The sequence below is a fragment of the Rissa tridactyla genome, chromosome 6 (assembly GCF_028500815.1).
Source record: "Rissa tridactyla isolate bRisTri1 chromosome 6, bRisTri1.patW.cur.20221130, whole genome shotgun sequence".
Lineage (NCBI taxonomy): Eukaryota > Metazoa > Chordata > Aves > Charadriiformes > Laridae > Rissa > Rissa tridactyla.
In genome coordinates, this window is record NC_071471.1 from 20,083,049 (window position 1) to 20,104,849 (window position 21,801).

General features: G+C 40.6%; 2 protein-coding genes across 2 annotated transcripts in view; one reads left to right on the forward strand and one right to left on the reverse strand.

Moving 5' to 3' along the window:
- Positions 1-3,808, reverse strand: part of SLC25A36 (solute carrier family 25 member 36) — a 35,321-nt gene extending 31,513 nt beyond the window's left edge. Inside the window, exon 1 of the mRNA XM_054206973.1 lies at positions 3,647-3,808. Coding sequence (XP_054062948.1) covers positions 3,647-3,687 — 41 coding nt within the window. The 5' untranslated portion in view covers positions 3,688-3,808. The remainder of the gene's footprint in view (positions 1-3,646) is intronic.
- A 203-nt stretch (positions 3,809-4,011) lies between these two features.
- PXYLP1 (2-phosphoxylose phosphatase 1) overlaps positions 4,012-21,801 on the forward strand; it is a 115,131-nt gene continuing 97,341 nt past the window's right edge. Inside the window, exons 1-3 of the mRNA XM_054206549.1 lie at positions 4,012-4,194; positions 4,357-4,434; positions 5,768-5,857. The gene's annotated coding sequence lies outside the window, so the exon portion shown is untranslated. The remainder of the gene's footprint in view (positions 4,195-4,356; positions 4,435-5,767; positions 5,858-21,801) is intronic.

The window sequence follows — 21,801 nt, forward strand, 5'->3', positions numbered from 1 at the left end:
TAGCCAACACCTGAATTTTCATCTGATGTAACAATTATGATTGCAACCAGGTATGATCAAAACATACTAATCTTACCTATAGAACAAAACATTAAGGTCTTTTTATTACTTTTTGTTGTTGGTTTAAGTAGTCTAATAACTAGAAAGACGTGTAACTTACGTACTTGAACTAAAGTGTTCATCAAAAGCGTACATTTCAATCACAACACTTTGTAATTTAAGGATGCAGACTGTTCAATTGATTCTTCTCGGTTTGGAACAAAAGCACCTGAGTTTATACTACCAACATGCTGTCTACAGTGACAACACTTGCTATTTGACTAGGAGATGGAAAACCAGAAGAAACACAGAAAAAAAACCCTGCAGATTGATTCTTGAAACAGAAGAGTTCTGAGCAATGCAATCGCATAGCTCAGAAGAAAAAAAAATTTAAAAAAATCAAGTTTCACCTGAAGCACAATTTTCCATCATGATCAAACACTACAAGTGCCCAGGTAGTTCCTGCTCCCACAAGGACAAGCCACTATTAGCAAACGGAGCTGTGGTAACTACATGGTTTGTGGAAACAGAACCTGACAAATAGGAGTATCATGACAAAATACATGTTAAGGAAGTGATTTCAAACGTGTCACAGCATGAAACTGAACTCCAGGTACACTGTTGATCCATTCAGGTATGCTCCCTGCAATTACTCTCCAGTAGAGTGCAAACAAAACAGCAGTTTTGAATATAGCCTAAAAACTATGCTTAAGTGTCTTTACACTACAGTGAAGTTACTGCATGGAACCAATTACTTACCAAGTCTATCAGTTAAAAGTGCTTTTCTTTAAGGAATGTGTTCTTAAAAGTTAGCAACTTTTTTCTTTATTAAAAATGAATTCTTTATTTTTCTACTTTATTTCCCATAAATGTGATGCTCTTCTCATGCTATGTATTTTCTACTTATAAATGTGATTGCTGTTATTTTTACATACCAAACTTCAGAGAATATCCTATTTAAAAAAGTCCAGAAGGTCCAAGTAGTACATGAGGGTAGAGTTGCATACAAGTGAAGTAGTACTTTGTTGATGTATTGGCAAACACATGAACTAGTCCAGCAAAATCATTTAGGTGTGCTTTCTTTTCTAGAAAAAAACCAAGTAACGCACCACTTCAATGATGGTGCTAGAAACAAAATTAAAGCCATTCCAAATGAGTACTAAATTATTTCTTTTTAGACTTAGAATTAGTATTTCTATCACAAAATATTGGTTGTATTTACAATCAATGTGCAGTTATGAAACAGAGATGGGATTCTTAAAAATGAAACTATTTGAGTAAAAATTACTTTAGAAAAACAAAGCAATAGTAATTACTGAGTAATTCCCTGCCCCAGGAGCCAGCACTGCTAAAAGAGTCTATCAAACCTGTTAGAAAGGGATAGGGATGCAGAGACAGAAAAAAAGGATTGGGAAGAAAAATTACTAGAAATATGAAACTAACTCCCAGCATAAACTTGTAATGGCCCAGAAGTACTGCAGTTTGACAGTTGTTGAATTGGTCATGAAAGAAATACACAGATACAGAAAAATCGCAGGATGGCCCAACCTACATTACTAAAACAGCAATGTCATCAGTTACAGTTTCATTACAGAAAGCAGGAACTGAAGATTGAACTTAGACATTACAAAAAAAAGACCTGCAGATTAAGATAATAATGTTGTTTCCATGCAGTCTCCAGTGAAACCTAAAGGAAAACAACGCTTCCTTCCTGTTTCTTTAAGTTTGCCTGAAGACTAAAGATCACTCGGGTGATCTGTAGTCCATCACGCCTGCAAAGAAGTCATGAGATGACCCTGAACAACTTTCCTACTGCTAAATGTGACCAAACATACAACATTAGCTTTGCTGAACTAAGGTTACAGGAAACGTGTGGCTAGCACATGAGGAAACAGCATTCAGCCTTTTCCTCGCAGTATAACCCTTGACCAAACTGGCCAGCAGCTAACAGTATACCAGATTTCTTCATGAAGAATAAGAATGAACAAGTGGAGCTGAGCAATCTTCACCCGGTTTTAAGTTTCAGGTTTATAAACCTGTCTCTATCATCACATATGATTCTGTCTAGGAATGTCCCCCCTATGAAGGTAAGGTGCTACAATAAGGCAGCGCTCCTACTGCTTTTCAGAGTGTTTACAAGGATGTGAATTCTGAAGAAAAAAGTACACACTACCACATCTTGGGCCTCCCTCATCCTCTTAAACAGAGTGCCAGAAATTGGGGGAGTGAAAAAGCATCCATATAAGCACTAAATCAGGTGTGTAATAGTGAAAACCGGCAAAGCATGCTGGAAACAGAGAACGTGCTCATGTGTATCCAACTCACCCAGACCTGCTCAGAATGAACACTACATTCTTCTTCCACCTCAAATACCACAGTCCAGAGTCAGTGAGTACAAATAGAAATCCGAGCTTCAAGCTCTCTGTTGGGATGTAAAGTCTGTTCTCAGTCTGGCATTTCTCCCACCTCTGCACAGCCATGCTCACTACCCAAATACACTTTTATCATTAAGCCAAACAGGATCCCCAGCTTCTCTTTCGAGCTAGGTGCTCTTCCCACTTTATCACTGGGGGGAATGCAGGCTGCGTAACTGCATATAACCTAGCATTACAAAGATGAAGACAGACTAACATCTGCAAAGATATGAGTTACCTCAAACCTAACCAAGGCTACAAGGGCCACATCTTTACTTCTAGCTATATTCTTCCCTCCGATTTCTTCTGTCTTCGTGGGTGGAAAGCTGCATGACCGTGTCAAGCCCCACACCTAAAAGCAGTACACACCAGAGTGTTGAAATGCATTCAAGCAGCCCTTCGACACCAGAGCTACCAGCCAGCCATGTCTGGACTCCTGAGAGGACAGGAATGTTTGGGCAGCCCCTCCGGCGGGGTGGGGGAGCCCGGGCACAGAGCGCTCAGGCTGTTTCTCCACAGAAAGGCCAGAGAAGGGACAAACTGCCGTAAGGGCGATCAGCGAGAACGGTCTGTTATCAACCTTCACGCCCACTTTCCAAGGGTCCGCGTACCATCCGGGGCCGGCCCGGCTCCCAGCGCGGCCCAGGGGCGCCCACCCGGGCAGTCAGGGCTGCCGGTGAGGCTGGGCCCAAAGGCGAAACACCGGCCCGGAGCAGGCCCGGAAGGGTCTCAGGACAGCGGGCGGATAGCGGTCCGCCAGCAGCTCCTCGCCGCGACAACCCCCCCCCGCCCCCCCCCCCACCACCGCGGGGATTCCCACTCACCTCCCCCACGGCCCCTCAGGCACAGAGGTGGGGCAGCAGCCCCTCCCAGCCCTCCCACCCCAGCGGGGCCCCCGCGATGCCACGGGGCAGCCGCCCCAGGCCGCGGCCGAGCCCCCGGCCCGCGCGGCCGCCCTCAGCCAGGCTAGGCCATGGCGGGCAGGCGGGCTCGGCAGCGGGACGGGACCCCCACAGCCCCAGGGAGGGGGACAGGAGAACACCGCGGGGGCTATTTCCACCATTACAGTGACACAGGGGTGGGTGGGGGGGAAGAACCTGCAGGGCGGCACCGAACGCGCACCCCACGGAGGAAGGAAGAGGGTGAGCGGGGGGCCCCGCCTGACAGCCAGGCCGGGTAGCAGCTTCACCTACCCGCCGGCAAAGAGATGGACCAGGGTGTCTCTCTGGCTCATTCTCGTCGCCGCCTGCGCCCGGGCGGGAAGGAGAGAGAACCGCTGAGCGCTTCCGCCCCGCGCTCAGCCGGGTTGCACCGCGCAGGGCCCAGCATAAATACGCACCGCGGCCGGGCGGCGTCCTGCGGGGGAGGGGGGGGACGGGCTCCGCCTCCCGCTCCGGGCCGCTGCGGCACCCGCCGGGCTCCGGGGCCGCCCTCATGAATATGCAACAGCTCCCCTCCCCCCGTAAACAGAGGCCGCCATTGGCTGGAGGGGTGCGGCGTCACCGCCGCGCTCCGCCTCATAAGCTGGGCGGGGAGGCCGTTGACGGCTGCTGTGAGGTGTGCGCGGTGTGGGTGGTGCCGCCGCGTGTAACGGGCCGGGGCCTCTGCTCTGTGAGGGCTTTCTCGGGGGCCGCGGTACGTGTCTCCTGGGGGCTGCCTTGCCTTTTCACCTACGTTCTGGTGGGCTTTATGCCTGGCCCTTTGAGGCCCGCGGCTACTGGCTCCCGGTTCCCCTCCTAAGGTGTGTGCTGGCCCTGAGGGAAGGTCACCTACAGCAGCCACAGAAAATGAGGGGAAGAGAGACGTGAAAAACGATCCCTGTGCCCTCAGGGTCCAAAAGCAGTGGTATTAGCAAGGCAGGTAGTGGCCTCAGTCTTTGTTTCCCCTTGTTTTTGCATTATAGGTCGTATCCTCAGCTACTGAAGCAATGCATCCCCCCAAAGATGCACCCAAACACTGGCTGCTTGGGAGTGTATCAGAAGTGAGTATGATGACTCATTGAATCACTTTTGTCTTGTTTTTCTTCAGAAGTATATGTCTAAGGGAAAACAAATAACACTATGCAGGAAAAGTCTTAACATCATGTATGAAATAGTTGTCCAAATTACCTTTTTGAAAATCCAAGCACCTAAAAGCAAATAAATGACTAGCTAAAACTTTCATGAATGTCCACATAATAAATACAGTATTCTTCCAAAACACAAGGAGCTATTTTGTAACTAGCACAACAATTTTTAATCTCTGTATTAATAAAGCAAGCATGCATTTGGAAGCAGCGATATCTTGCAACAAAAATAACCTCCTCTAAGAAGGTGAGATGACGTAGAGGGCACAAATAAGCTAGAAATGTAATGGGAAATTTTGCAAGAGTGGTGGGAGTTGAGGAGGAGGTTGGGTGGGAAAAGACTTGGAGAAAAGTGTGAGATGTGGAAATGCTGGGGGAAAAAGTAGTTACATGAACCGAGACAAGTAAGAGTAGGATGATGATTTTTGCAGTTGATATTCTGCATTGCTACTCTATGCAGCAAGTAGTTGAAACTAGCAAACAAATGAGTGAGAATTGTTCCACAATAGAATGACAGGTAAGACTCTCCAAAGCCTGTAGTATACATACATGAGACATGTTAAACTTAACATTCAAAAAGTGAGAAAGGATTATGTGCAGCTTGGCACAAGATCTCATAGAGGAAAGAGTAAATATATTCAGGTTAATTAAAACAGGTAAATTATTTTGAAAGAATTGGAAAACTCTACTAGTGATTTTACAGAATGCTGCATGAAAAATGAAGAGCCATATGCCAAATACTTAGTTTGAGGCCATGGGTCCAAATTTTTTCCAATTCCCTTGGTAGCTTAAGAGGGAACAGAAGATGTGTTTTCTGCAAGTCATGTGGTGCCGCCCAGTGAGCACATGTCCTAGTAAACTCAAAAGAAGATTAAATACCAGACAAAGACTCTGCTTTATTCTGACTCTGTATAGGTGAACTCCTAATCTGGGAGCTATTACATTTATCTGGTGTTTATGGCTAGCACTGTGACAGATGAAAAACGGTCATTTGATGACTTTTAAGAATGCTTACTGAATGATAAGAATAAGTAGAACTATTGAAACATTTTATTTACATAATTAGATGCTTTGTAATTTTCAGTATCTTTGAATAGAAAATTTAGCTATTCCATTGGTGTTTTTAAAAGGCCCGAACTTAAATATTATAAATTTTTATTAGGAGTCTGAAGCACTCTGATTCAAAATGATTTTGTACTTTCTTGAGAGCTGTCTTTAACACTACTTTTTCTTCTATTCTCCTTCCTAGGATGGACTTTCTGGCTGGCCTGCATATCCCATAATGTTTGATGGGTATGGATTCTTACAGTGCATTTCCCTTTTCATCGATCGTGGAGAGGTAAGTGTGGAGAGGAAATGCCACGTGGGATCATGCTTGAGAGGCAAGAACATAAAAAAAAGCATCCAAATTGCATGAGGTCCCATTTTCAAAAGATCTTATTCATCTGAGTCTTTGTAAGATTCTGCTTTTTCTCATAATTTTATTGCAAAACCTGAGAAACTCTCCTACTGAATCCTCTGTCATTTTTACCTCTTGATTCTTCAGAAATAATTAAAAAAAATGTTCTGTTGGGTTTTGGTCTTACTTGTCCTGTCTCCTATCTGCTTGGTGTAGCTAAGATGTGTAATAGGATGCAACAAAGTTGCAGTAAGGAGAAAAATGTGTGACAAGAAATTAAGCCCTTGTTTCTACGTTTTCTAGATCTGAATTTTTCTCAGGGTACCATCCACACAGCATGAGCTGCACTTTTCCTCTTGTAGTCTTTGAACAGAAAACACCCTTTCATCAATGACCTTCTGTGTAGAAAAGAGCAATAGAAAACCTTTCCTACCTTTCCTGATACAGCTATTTTTTCCTGCTCTTTTATGGCAGCTTAAGGTGGGATAATATATTTTTCTTATGCATCATAATTTTTGCTGCTATTTTTCAATTAGGTTTCTAAAAATTGCATTTGAATTTCTCTTCTGAACTACTGTGTTGGATTCTTCTCTTATTAGGGTTATAATGACCCTCTGTTTTTCTAATATTTATATGACCACGTTACACAAGTTAAAAATATATAGGAAATGAGATCATAACTCCGCATTTGAAACATAGATTTAGTGTAGTCTTGGCTTTGTTTGCCCTTCAGTGTTCTTGCACTAAGATAACACTTGCTATCTTTTGCCAGTGCCAAGGTTAACCCTCATAAAACAATAGAAAACAATTCCTCTGTGAAGTAATATTTGTACTAAAAAAAATTAAAATTAAAATAGTGAACATTCTTAGATGCTCGCTTTATCTAAGTGATACATTATTCCCTTTCCTGACCAATCTCACAGAAATGTATTTTCTCAAGAAATGGTTTCTCAAGGTTTATTCTGTTGGGAATTTTGATTCTGAACCCTTTTAATCCACTTCTTTCTCCTTCTATGAAATTCTCCTGCTGTAGGATAAAATTATTTATTGATGTCATGCTGTAATGGATGTATGTATTACATCCTCATGTGGAGAGAGGGAAGTTTGTATCCCCAGGGGTCTCAAAAAGTACGTAGGATTCTTCAGTCTCCGACAAATTCCTCAAGTTGGTGTGAATGAAATAAAAAAGCAACGAAAAACCAAAACCCCTTTCATATTGATGAATGGAGAACTGAGGCTGAGGAATGGAAGACGGTGACACAGAGCTCACGTAAGGCCCTGGCTCAGGCAGTCTCTCGTGACTAAAGCATGCTGTGTATGTCCTGTGGTGCTCCTGTGAGCTGCAGGCAGAGGCCAGCTGCACTTTCAAGGCCTCGTGAAGCAAAATGTATGTTATCAACTTGCTGGCCCTGAGCTGCTGAGTAGTGAGATGGAAGAATCCAACTTCCCTTGACCAAGGCAATCTACAGAGGTTGCTCAAAATGCAGTAAGATGTACAGTTGTGGTATACTACATTTCTTCTTCCTACGAGCTACTGTTTCCTGATTTATTTTATGCCTTCTTTAAATGACCATCCAGTCCACCGTGCTCTGTTTCTCTCCAATCGTCATGAAAAGCTAGAGGAGATGCCTTAAGGTATTCCATTAAAATGCATGTATTCAGGAATGATAAGAAGTGTAGAATTAAAAATTACGATTACTCAGAATTCAAGCCTATGAAGTTAAGTTGTTATTTACTGCATATAGAAGAATGAATGTGTAAACTATTCTCAAAATTGTGGCTGCTAACTTAATGTTCTCCTTTTAAAGTATTTTTTATTTCTAGGAACTCAACCCATATGACTTGAGAAACTGTCAGAGCACTTTTCATTTGATACAATACAGTATATTTTCTTTATATTTCACAAACTGATACTTTGTGTAATCACACTTGGTGTGGGCTATTCTGAGGATATATGAGGTTCTCCTTTTTTTCTTTCCAAAGGAATAAGATTGAGTGTATTGTGCACCCCATAGGGAGCGAGGTGGGAGTGGAGATGTATGCCTGCTGAAAGGCACGGTTTTCCAGGCCTTCCACCCATAGCTGCTCTGTTGCAGGGCCAGAGTTAGCTCAGAGTTACGACGTGTCTATGCCTGAAGACCTATTGCAGATGTCGGGTTTGGGATTTCCACTGGATTAAGTATTGGGAAGATATCCCATAAGGGAATCCTCACATTTGAACTTTCGTAATGTTCCTCTCTCATGGATATCATTACAGAAGGAGGCTATGCCTGAATTTCCACTGCTTCCAGAAGTAATATTACTAGGAATGTTATTTCTGATGTATTTGTTCTTTGTCTGAATGGAAGAGATTTTTATTTCAGTCAATCGTGCATAGCATTTCTGGGCCCAGAGTTATTCTCCTTCCTTTTGCTGTAACATACATAGCACAGAGCAGGCCTGTCCAAAAGGTGCTGCCCTGCACCTTAGTTAGCTACTTGCCTCCTACAACTACCCTTTAAATCATCTAGGCAAAGCAAAATCTTGTAGGATGAAATTATCTGTCAGTGAGAACTAAGATGGGCTTAAAGGCTTATATACAATCAAGTCTATTTTCACTGCCTTGCTGGCAAAAATAACAGAGAACTTGTTTTCTTGCACAGTCTTTGTGCAAGTTAGGAATGGATTTTTCTATCCAGTCAGTTTCTAGTGGTCTCTTGAGCTGATGGGGTCCCTTCATGTTTATCACCTGCATGTTTAACAGCTACCTTCCTGCTTTAGTGTCAATTCATTTAAAGTGAATAGTAGTCAGCTGTAAGGTGAAGAGTTGCAAAGCACGAGGTAAGGATTACAAGATAGATTCATTATAAGGAGACAATGAAAGACAGAACTGTGTTAAAGAGTTTTCTGTTGAGGTCTCTTTAAGCGTGGTTTCATTAACTTCTACATAGGATTTATCAGCTTTGCGTCACAACTTAAAAATGGAGTAGTTGCTTTGTGGAGGAAGGGTCCACTCTAAGCTAAGTGTAAACTTGGAGCTTAGAGTGCAAAAGTCCTAGATCAAAGAGAAGAGGGAGGTGCAGGAGGCAATTTAGCAAGTAAGGTGGCAGAGACTGTAGATGGTTCTGTGTAGCAAAATGCTAAACAGTAGAAGTTACTTAAAAGCCCAAAGAGGAAACTGCTGGGAGGAACAAAAATGACTGAAGGTAGCTGGTCGTGCAGCTCAGATGAGGCCTTTTTACAAGTGCACTAAGTGAGATAAAGCCCTAGGACTTGGCAGCAAAGAAGTATGAGTGGGGTGTTACTCCAAGGGGAAAAACAGTGAGCTGCTCTCACAAGGAAGACAGAAAGCAGATTTTAAATTACAACTTTTGTGCTTTGGAAAAGGAATAGTGGGTGACTAAGGCTTCCTGTTTTCACATTCTTTGCTGTGTTCTATGAAGTGCATTTTTAAAAGTCATTTGATTGAACCTTTGTGAGGGGATGAAGTACTACAGCTCGTTAAACAGCCAGCATTAATTTCCCTGAGAAATGAGGCTTGACCTAGTGTTTATTAATGACACTGAGAAACTGAACTTCATTACTGCTAATGAAGACCTGGCAGAAGGGTTAAATTTAGGTTTAAACTAAGCCTCTGGGAAGAAACTGAATGGCTTTTTTTAGTATGTGGTATATGAAATCAAGACAGTTTTGTTGTTTGTTTCAAATACCATTTTCCTGATGTTTTGTCTAGTTCATTTCCATAAACTGTTCAAAATGGAGGGAGATGGTGTTGTGCTTTCACATACAGTGTTCATTTTCTCTCTGCTAATATGTTCTGAGAGAGTTTCAATGAAGAGAACAGAACTTTAGACATATAAATCCCAAAATCTTAAGATTGTCCTATAAATAACTCATTTTCTGACTTGTGTGACTCAGACTTGAGTGATAAAAACCATTCACATAAATGATGGGATTAGGTTTTTTGTTGCCAGGAGTTAGGTGTATTTTAAGTTGTAGGTCTGGAATCATAGCAAGATATCATAAGAAATGTTTTTAGCTCATAAACTGTACTGGTCCTGAAAGTGAATAAAATGGGTGTGTTTGTACTTCTGTTTTGAAATGGTAGAAGTGAATTGGTGTAGTGGTGTAAAGTATGATAGTTAGAGGACCTCTACTCCATCCTAGCAAAAGCTGACCACTTAACTTTGAGAAATTAAAAAAACCACTGTGATTTTTATTAATACTCCTCAGTCAATCTGTATATTAATATATTTTTAACTCCATTTCACAAGTAATGAAGAGGAATGAGACAAGTCAGGTGTTTAACCAACACCATTGGACAGATCACTGATGGATTTAGAAATAACATTTTGACCAAGAAAGCCAGCAGGGAAACTATGGTAAACAATTTTTCCTATACTTTCTGTAGGCTTTCTTTTTCTTGAGAATGAAGCAGCCTTTGTTCCTTGAGGACACACACATTTGTGCTTCTATTGCTCAGTTGCTTGTTTATCTGAAGTTGGTAGCTTACAGAATCTCTTTGGAAATATCCAGATTATAAAGCAGAAGATGACAGGGGAAAGGATAATAAGTAAGGAAAGAAGAAGAGAGGAGCAGCTGGCCTTCTTTAAAAAAGGGGTGAGGGTATCAACAGCATGAAAAGGAGGACTGGGAGAGCGCTGTATGTAAGTCTGAGAAAGAACAGAAGGCAGGATGATTTGCAAAGACTGAAGACATAACAATATCAGGTCATATCAATGTGTGTTAAGTGTTGAAAATTGGATTTTAGAATTGGGAACATCCATATGTTTACCAGAGAGACAAGGAAGTAGTTAATTCTATTGTACTTGGCCTTTGTGTGCCAAGTACACAAAGGTACTTTGCAAGACTTAGGCTGTCATTTTTCAAGACAGGTGTATTCAAACTGAATCAGGTGTACAGAAGAGCCATTCAGGTTATCTGGAAAATGGATGGCTCATCATATCAGAGAACACTTAAAAGATTTGGTTTGTTTAGACTGGGTAAATAAAAGCTAAGACAAGATATGATTGCTGCCTATAAATAAGTCAAAGGAATAAACTACAGGGACTGGAAAAGTAAAATACTACATAAGCTAAAGGTCAATATTAGCAGAGTTACCACAGGTCATGAATAAATTCAGGTTGAGAAAAAGAAGTGAGTCTGTGCTGTGGTTTTCTACAGCACCTGGAGTCTAGAATGGAAGATTTAAAATACAGTGTGCATGCTATGCTCAGATGAGTCTCAAATTGTGAGAAGATGGGTAAGTTACCTTGTCAAGGCATCTTGCTTTTGAAAGATGCCAATCCATCCTGCAATTCTGTTTCAGCCCATCTCTAAACTGGACTTCTGCCCTTAGCTTACTTTGAGAGTCCTGCGTAAATGATGACCCATGGATCAGAAATGAGATTCCCTGTGTGAAAATTTTCAAAGATTTGAGAAACTTACTCCTAAATAGAATGAAGCAGAACAGCAGAACCTCTGCAGGTTTTCATCTAAAGGCAGCAGGAAGAGCAATTCATTTAGAAAGGTGAACATGTCACTGCATAGGTTTTGCACAGCTGGAGTAAGCAACACCAGGGAGCTTAATAGTAGTGTGGTTAGTAACTGCACCTCACTCTTGTGTTTGTTGGAAGAGGCTGGGTATAAGTGGAGAGCAGGGATCACAGTAGCATGTGTTGGTCTCTGGTGTGTTGGCCTTTAGGATTTAATGTAAGCAGCCTGATTTGGACAACTGAGAACATCCAACTGTCTTACATGTGCATGAAGACTATAGAAGTGTTTTTGGGCCACTAGCAGTTGCCTAGGTAGTCAGCCACCTTGCTGCTCTCACTTGATAAATGTGGCTTAATAATTAATTCCATCTGGAGGAGATGTTACTTTCCTAGCTTGTCAAAGCCTGGACAAGGAATTTGCTGACTCAGGTGTACATTAGGGAGCTGAACTTAATTATAGCTAATGAACCAATTAAGGAAGGGTTGCAAAGAGGCTTTGCTTTTTTCAAGAGATAATGCATTTGAAGTTTCAGTATGTAGCTGTACAGTATAGTTTTTGTTTCCTGGGTTGTACCCTGGACATTATGTATGTGACACAAAGCTCAATTAGAGCCTCAATTTTGAAGTATATCAACCATAATTACAATGAAAACTGTTAGATTAGCTGCTGTTACAAATGGAGGATGTTGTACATTGTGAATAGGTTGTTTATCCTAACAAGGCAAATATTGTTTCAAATTTTATTTTCAGTATATGAAGTCTTCATTATTTTCTATAGGCTATGGAAATGGCTTGTCACGTTCCAGATTTTCTGACAGTCTCTTCATTTACTTTCAGAATGGGGGGATTGTGGGGACCAAAGTTTGTTGTTTTTTTTAAAGGGTGATAAGTTATTAGATTGTAGTTCGTTTTCTGCCCCTGAACAACCTCTGGGAGTGATTCCTTTGCCTTGAAAAGGCATGAGAAATGGAGAGAACCTACTTACAGTGTAAGCAGTGCCAGTTTAAAAGATGTTTAACAGTGCAAAAAAGGAAACTTACAAGTTGTTCTATTTTATTCAAGACTTTATGGAATACTGATTTACTTGACCTTTGATAACATCTTAACAAGATTATGACGAGCAATTAATTGTAGCCCTGGGACAGGGCATCAGGTCAAACAGGTGAAATCCTCACTTTTTCTAGGGCTATATAGCACACGTAGGCTCATGTAAATTCTGAGAATACATCATGGCCCCAGAAACAAAGCCACAATAAGTCTTCGTTTCTCAGAGCTGTGATTTCTGCTCCTATGGAGCACAAACTCACTTTTTTTTTTTTTAACTGTTCTCTAATCAAACACAATCCAATCAAATGAGTTATCGTCCCCTAGGTCTTTGAAAATATTCTGGAAAATCTTTTGCACATTTTTGCGCAATGAACCTCAAGTACTTGCGTTCATATCATGCTGTAAGTCCCTTAGCCTTGGTGAAATTGCAGCTTGGATTAATTTAGTCTTATCAGCCTTGTGGAAACAGCAGTGGGTTTTGTGATGTGGTCTCAGTGAGATCTGATGGAGATGTTTTTGACAAATTCATCTTTCAAGTCTTGGCTGGATTTGGAGTGGTGTTGTTCATAACTGTGGTGGGAAGAATTATGTTTAATTTTTATGTATGACATAAAGTGATAAGGAAATGACATTGATTATCTTGATTTAATGATAAACATATGTCTAATAGGAAGTATTTTCCCCATAAAGGAAACAGAAATTCTGTATAACCCAGCGTGATTGGTGACCTACATTTCAAAACCCCTATTTTTAATCATACTATGAAATTTTCCATCTCTCTTTCTAAAAGGAATCTTTTCAGTTTCCATCTCTCAAAAGATAAGAATTTCTGGCTAAGAATATACTCTTTATTCTTTCCCACAATGTTCTTCCAGTTATATTTGAATCTTATCTTAATTTTAGTTTGCCATGTGAGCAAAGCAGCAGTCTATTATGTGTTCACAAAGCCAAGTCTGTGTGTCATTATGTAATACACATGTGCTTCAAGTATCTCCAAACAGAATTCAAATGTTCTAAACCCAGCTGTGTAGTACAGTACTGACTTTGTTTCCTGTTGTCCTTCAGGCTCTGAGGCTAGATCAGTAGAAGTTTGATTCCTTGTCAGTTACTGTGTTTTATCCTGACTAGAGCATAAGGTTGAAGTTCTGAGATATTTGGCCACAATTTTTACATGAAGTGGAGTCTGAGGAGAGGTTTGTTGTGTAACTTGAGGCTTATGTCTTTCTTCCATTAGAGTTGATGTTTTGAATTAATTTTTTTATAAGTTACTAACAGTTGCTATAAATCAGTCTCTAGTTACTAACCACCACCTGTCATTGCAAAGAAAGGAAGGGACAGCCCCACTGTAATAATGGGTATAGACTGAGAGGAGCCTCTGTATTGCAACTTTATTTTCTTTAGAAGTGGGAAAGAACGTCAAAGAGAAAAGGCTGAAGTATGAGTTTGAATTTTCAGCAGTAGGTCCTAGAAGAGATGATATGGATCCAGCTATAGGGCATACCCACCGCCTATCCATCAGTCCAAAAGTCTTATTTAAGCTTAGACCTGGGCCTTCAATCCTGACCTGAGCTTTGTGGCAGATGTATCCCAATCCTGTTCATTAATTATTGTTTGTATTTCCCAGTTTGACCTTGAATCTGACTGATTACTTTGCTCTTTTGCCTGATGATCACTGGACCATTGACAGGATCCGTTGTCATCTCCCACCTTGGGATTGTGCCCTGTGGGTGAGCTTGCTGCCCAGCCAGTGTTGTGGCCATCCTCAACTCCTCCCTAGCCTTCCCTTAAGGAGCAGCCTAGCTCTTGCTGCTCCATCTCGCTCTCCTTCATGGTCTTTTACTGATTTTTATGGTGTCAATAATGAGAATACTGAAATGATTGAAGTCATCACTATGGATGTTAGAGTCATCCTCAGAAATGGATATGGTCCATTCTGATATGTAAAGAAGGATGGAAGCACACAACTTTGTTCAAGTAACTGTCAAATTTATAGGTAGACTCTGCATCTGTTGTATAGTGGTGGTGACATTAACAGCGGATCCTCGTTTGACTTTGTTATGGGATAAATGTTAATAATAAAATGGCAGTTTGTATTTTGACAATGCGTGAAGATCTCTTTTGAATGGCTTTATCTTCTAGTGATTTTTTAAGGAACAAGAAGTGGATGGCAGTACTTGGATAGCTGTCTTTCTTCTCACAAAACTGAATTCATAGTGTTTAGAGGAAAAGTTACTGTCCATTCTGCAACAATTATTTCCAAAACAGTAAGCTAATGGTGAGTTGGATCTAAGATTATGATATCTGCTGCTTCCTTAAGGCAAGCATACACTTAATTTAAGAATGTACTATTCTCAGAGCTTGGCAAGTAACAAGGGTTTATCACAGTAAGAACACTGACTTCCCGTCGTTTAAGAAAACCAATGAAACAAACCTTCTAGGTTATATCCAACTCCCCTGTGATTATCAGGCTGAGACCCTATAAAAGAGCTAAAGAGTAAGTCCAAACCACCTTTGAAATATATGTATGAAAAGCAGTTCAAAATATACTGGTGAACATTACAAGAAAAAAAGGTCCGTGGCATTTTACAGGAAACAGTCAGTCCATATCATGCAAGAGAGTTACTGAAACCAATTGCAATGATATATTTAAATTGTTTGGAGGGGCGGAGGGTGCGATTTCTGAGATCTGAACATATGTTAAATGTTAGAAGTGAGACTTTCAATTTCACCTAACGTATATTTAGTGTGAACAGATGGAATTTTTGTTTCCTAATTCTGTGAGTTGCCTTTAAGAATTCCATCATAGAGTGAGTCCCAAGACACATTTTTTCCCCCTGTGACTTAGTCACATATTAGAAAGGACTGGAGATCCAAGGATATGCTGCTATTTTTCTCTTCCTTTAAGAATTTCATAGAACAGCAAATGAATTGTGCTGTGCATATGCAACTTTCTTCTATAAACATAATGAAAAACTATAGAAAATAAATAATGAAAACTGCTGGATTACCAGTAAATGAAGATGATATGAAGATGAATGAAAACTGTTCTCTTCTGCACTTTTTGCATTCTCTTGCTTGTAGTTATTAGTGAGATTTTCTAAAAGAAGGAACTGTGTTTTCAAAATCAGATGACAAATATATCCTGAAACCTTTATTTATGAAGAATTTTCCAGCACTGCCAGCTGCTGATGTCATTTCCGAAACATGCTTAGTTTTGCTTGTGATAGCGGAATGGATTGCTGTGGAAGCTTATTGTCAATCCCAACCTAGTTCTGGAAAGAAATACATAGGAAGAGTAGCTTAGAAATATAGATCCAATTTTTTCCTCATTTTTGTCACTGCTTAGAAGAAACAAAATTATTGCTTAGGCAATACGTTACTCATATATTTAAAGAACAGTGGTGTATAATGCTGCAAAGGAGCATGTACTGTGATGTCAACAGTATGCAATTAGGCAGCAGTCTGTAACAGAAAAAAAACCACACAAAACCAACTGGAAAAAAAAACCCAAACCAACAAACTATTAGGTGATCAGAAGGCTTATGTTTTACCAGGTTAAATAAGCATATCCACTATTTTGACTACAGTTTCTGAGAACTTCAATATTTGGAATTTGGGTTGCAGTTTCAATAGAGGCTTGACTTAGTTGACATTAGTGATCTTTGGCCAGGCACTGAACATGACAGAATTTGACTATACCAATTGATTTCTCACACTGCATTGGTGGTGATGCACATGTATATGAACAAAATACTTCAGTTTGAGTAAAAATGAGCAATTCTCAAACAATGTGACACTTCCAGTTCCTCAGACTCTACATGGAACCTAATTCACACTGAATGTACTCAGTTGCAGTTCAGTGTTGGCTAATCTTCAACTGCGATCAATAAATCAGTCTGGACAGGGAGAGATTAGGCAAGTCAGAAACATGTACTGTGATGTTTGCTTTTGTAGTCTCTTTGAGAGGTCAGATAATGGAGACACCAATTAAAAGCAGGATAAACGTCAGGCTTCTTCCAGTGCAATAGCCTTTTCCTCTCTTAAATGGACATGTGAATTTAGCTTTCAAGCAAGCTGCCAAATCATTGGTTATGTTTAAATCAAATGTATCACAGACATGGCCAGTGAAAACTTAGTGTTCAGACTTGTTTTATAGAAAGCAGAGTGTAGATTTGGAGTGAAAACATCAGCGTTCAAACCTACTTTACAGAAAGCAGTGGGTCTTGCAACCTCATTCCCTTTCCAGTGTTCCAATTACATCAATGTGACTTCAACATTCAGAATGAAAGTTGGTTGTGATGCACATATGTGTGAAGGAAATAATTCAATTTGAATAAAACTTAGCAAACCTCAAACAATGTGCCACTTTGAGTTCCTGAGGCTCTAAATTGAACCTAAGTGTGTTATCTCCTAAGTGTCTTTGTCAACAATGATAATTTCTTCTGTGGGGTGAAACTACAATATTTATCCATTGACCTTTTTTTATCCAGATGTTTCATTTAAATGTCCTTTTTTTCTCCACTGCATTGTAATCCAATGGACGTGGTAAATACAATGGTTTCTTCTTCCTCAGATATGGTTTTGTTGTGTATCTTTTTTCAGGGCAAAGGGGATATTTTTGTTACCAACCTTGTTTTAAAGGCCTCAAACAATGATGTTTCCAGTAGTCAGAGGTGCTATCACTGAGGCTGTTGTTTAACAGGTGAAGTATATGCTGAATCAAAATGTTTGTTGAGAAGTGGTTTGGCAGTGAGTTTGTCCTCAAAGTTAGAAAGCAGGTTGGTTGTTCTGATTCTAAGGCCCTGTAGTCTTGGGCTTGTGGAGGAGAGAGAAGTACATCAGGGGCTTTATGGGGTGTGTTCCACGCCACAACAGATGCGGTCATTTGGCTGTAGCTTGGAAAATTTCCAGGCGTCTTATTGGAAAAGTGAGACAAACTTGCAGAGCAACACTGTCTGACAGTTGATGGTGACTTCTTACATTGTTTTTGATTCTGCACAATTATTATGCAAGAAGGCATAGCCAGCTGTGAGACAGATGGAGGCACATATGTTTCCACACCCAAGAGGGAGGTTTGTGTACAGAGCTACAGTCAGGAATAAGGCTGAGTGGATGATACCAAAGGTTATTCATACAGAGATGTCTGGATTTGTAGATAAATTGACTTGGATTGTATTGGTGATTGGTTGTTTTTGTGTTACCTTTCTGACTACAATAGTTTTTCTTTGAAGTCTATAAAGCAGTAAATAGTGAATAAGTACTTGGAGCTTTTTCTGGTTAGCAGTCTGAATTCAGGAATATTGTATGACTTATGCACATGGTCTCTTCCCCAAACTGGGGGTCGCTATGCTACCTTCCTCCTCCTCCCCAAAACCAATGGCACCTTGCCACCATCACCACCTAGAAAAGTCTAGTGTGAAAAGAAATGCCATGCTCTTTTCCTCTCTCGCTTGCTGCAGCACTGAAAAGCTCTGCAAAGAGAGGTTAGAGCTGCTGCTGTGCTGAGTGTTCAGGATCAGCTGAATGCGAGGATGAATTCGTTGGTTGTTTGTGGGGCCTTTTCTACCCTAGATGAATCAGAGCACAGAACTGTTGCAGACGCAGGAAAGCAGAAAACAGCCACCACCAGGCTCCTGCTTGCTTGCTGCAGGCACGAGTGGAGAGAAGAAAGTTTATTCAACATTGCTCTGATTCCAGTCAGCGGTACCCTTGGGCACTGGTCAGTGCTATAGCAGGCAGATCAGGGAGTGCCGGTATTGCCTGGAACACCTGGAGTACATGCCATCTCATAGCCAACATGGGCAAAAGGAGTGCTGTCTTCAGTGTACGTTAGATAAAGTAGAATTTTTTAAAGTAAGCGTTCAGATTGTTATTCTCTGTTATAACTTCCTTCTTTGATCTTTTGCCTTTTTGGAGACAATGGAACTAAAAAGATTTATCCACGTTTCAGCCTTATTAACAGCCTCTTATGCCAACATAAAATTAGAACAGTACTGTAGGGAGTTGAGCTCCTGGAGAGCATACAGCTAGGAACTGTCGAGGGCTGAGTGAATGCATGCACCAAAGGTAATTTGCGGGTAGATATCTGGATCTTCCTGATAAATCCCCGTCCCCTGTTACAGTCATTCTAAGGTACCGGACTACTATTTCTTCCTTTTGTAAGTAAGAAAAGTCACTGCTGGGATTAAAGCAAGCAACAGAATTTCAGATGAGGAAGACGACAGTAAAGTTTACAAAGCCAAATGTTGTCAGTAATCATAATTGTAAAGCTTGCATTCCTAGGTTATTCAGTCATTTCCAAAGTGACTTTTAAAAAGAATATAACATTTAAGGACAGATGTTTTATATCTTTTCTAATTCATCCTAGAACAAATCACATGCGTATGATCTATAATTTGTTTTTATTTCTCTATTATGTATCACATGCACTTCCTTGAAGAGAGGTTGGTCTTTAGAAATACTAAGCATATCTTCAAGCTGAAATTGAAGAGCTGCAGATGACTGGCACTGCTAAGAAGGAGATTGTAGTGCCTTGGGTAAGACTAGTCTGCAAGGGATAGATATTAATGCTATTAACAAAATTAATTCTTGAAAGTTGGGACCCTATAGGCTGAGGTATTCTGCTTTTATTGTAAAACATCATCAAGCAAACTTACTGGCCAGATAAGAGGTTGAAAATTATTTGAGGTGGGCTGTAAATATTAGCATACCTAGCCTATTATTGAGTGACTGTTGAAAAGTGTAGGCACAATTCAGGAAGATGAATTAGGTCATGGTGTCCCAGTTTAGCTGTGAACTTTCTTCCAGCCACAGCCCTACTAGAAACAACAACCAATGAACAAATATGAGAATACAGATTCTGCTATGTGACATTACACACTGGCTGTGTTAGAAGAATTGGGAGGTGTAGGGGTCCTTTCTTGTGTTGCAGTGTTGTTCTAGACAACCAGCCAGGTAGATTGTGGTTTTTTCACTACATCCTGTTACACAATTTATTAAGTACTTCTGAGGATAAGAGATCAGATATAATATTACATTAACCCTGTGGTAGCTTAGCTCACTTGATTTCTAATCAGGATGTGTCCAGTGTTTAAATTGCCTAGTATTAGATAGGCAGTTTAAGTTCTCTAGATACATGAAGTTCTGCCTACTTCAGGAAGAGCTTGTAAAAAAGTACTTACCCCAAAAATATGATTCCCTTTAGTCTGTAACAGAAAAACAGGGATCTGAACACCTGATATTTTTACACCAATCTCTATTCTTGCTTTCTACCCTTTTGGCCTCTATTTTGTTATTGCTGTGATCCTGCAGTGACAGTCCTGCAGTGACCTCTCATATTTGTTCCCACTTGGCCTTGCTGGTAGCTGAGCTGAGTAGCCGTTGCACCAGCATCAAGTCCTCTTGCTTGGAGCCTGCCCAGAAGAATAGGAAAGGCAGAGCAACTAGACCTACTAGATGCAGAGTAAGAAACATCTTCAAAATACTGAGCAGTGTATTTCAGCCTAAATGTATTGCAATAAATTTCCCACAATGTCATGGGAGTTTTTAATTGTGCTTAAGGATGTAGTTGAATTCAAGCAACTTGGAGGTTTGCAGTCAGCAGTTACGTCACCTGCAGTACTCTTTGAATGCTTCAAGAGAAATATGTTTGACAGAACTACACTTCATAGGGGGACAGTGGGAGAGACTAGCTCTTTACTTTGGAAATTACTCTGTCCTTTTGTGAGTGTGCAGGCACTGACAGCAGAGAATGCCAGTATCACCAACGTAGCATGCTCCTGCATAACACCTCTCCATAGGCTGGCTGCTTAGTTTGTTGCCACCCACAGTTTCCAATATGTGCATTATCGCCCCACATAAAGTGTGAGGTAGCTCTTCAGTTTTTAATCACAGATAACTAGGGCAAGGCCCAGAACAGAAACAAGCCCTTGCAATTTTTGTGTTATATACAGAGGGAAAGAGGCACTGAGGATCATTACCAAACTCTAGTAGTTGAGGGAACACCACAGTGGTTCTTGTTAGAGCTTTTGTAATACCAAACAATGTGCCTTCATCTCGAGACGCTAAACCACCTATATCCAGTTAGAGGGAACTATATGAAACTGATGTTGGCATTGCCACAAAAATCTTGCTCAGCAGCTTAACCCCAGGGTGTTTCAAAGCAGGAGTGTCATTGGTCAAGTGTGATGATATTCACCACAATTAATCAAGTCAGTAATACCATTAGGGGTGAAGTATTCAATGCTGATGAGAAGCTTTCAAATCACCACTAGAATGCCCAGTTATTTGTCTTCACTTACCAAGGGGTTGTTCAAGAAAAAAGGCCAAAACAACTTTTTTACAATGCTATGATAGCAGTTCATTGTGGGCATCAGAGAATGCCTATAGAGGTAAATAAAACTTGTTTCTTACTAGCAGTGCTTCAGACTAGCAGGTTGGAATGATATTACTAATGCTGTCAAATAGTTAAGATGAACTTCAGAAAGAAATGAGTGGTAACCTTTGGAATAATTAAATTATCATCCGGAAATGCATTTGGCATTTGTATATGAAATATACATTTGGCAAAGTATGTGAAATACTTATCATGCCATACTGCAGGTTAGCTGAGTCATCCGCCACAAGACCAGTTCTGCTGGACAAGACTTTGTGTCTGGTATTGCTGAAAACTTCTTGCTTCTATAGGAATCACAGTGCAGGGAATTAAAAATCTATAGCTGGTTCAAGACATTCTGCAGTGGCTGCCATAATAACCATTTCATATAATTTTCAGAAGCTGTAGCATAAAAAAAATGAGGACATGATACTAAGAAATAGATGTTATGCAGGGAGTCTAACCAGTTAACTTGAGTTTTGCCATACAGAAGAGCAACAAAGTTATTAAATTTTATGTAAGAGGAGAACAGCAGCTTTTAGGAGGTTCTAAATTTACAAAAAATCTGGGGAGAAGTGGGACAGCTAAGCTCAGGCCTTGACACACTGCCTGTCCTCCTTCCTTGGCATTTACTCTCAGATAAAACCAGCTGGATTCAAAAAAGTGTTTCAGTGCTGAGTGCTTCCATGACCTGGAACTGGAGCAGTTATAACTGACAACAGTTCCCTTTCTTGTATTTGCCTTGATAAGCAAAATCCTTTTCCTTTCAATGATGTTTTCAACCGGTCTGGGTAAGTTGCTTTCATCAGTATCAGTGACTGTCTGCTGGAGCCCTTTGGACTCTGCACCACTCCTATTCACATGATGCTCTCGCATTCCTTCTGGAGGCAAAAATGCATGTTCGTGGTGCTAGAGAGTGGAAACTTATTGACTGTGCAGAGGTTGGCAGAAGCTCTTGTTCCAGCCTCCTGACAGGAGCAAAGAGACAG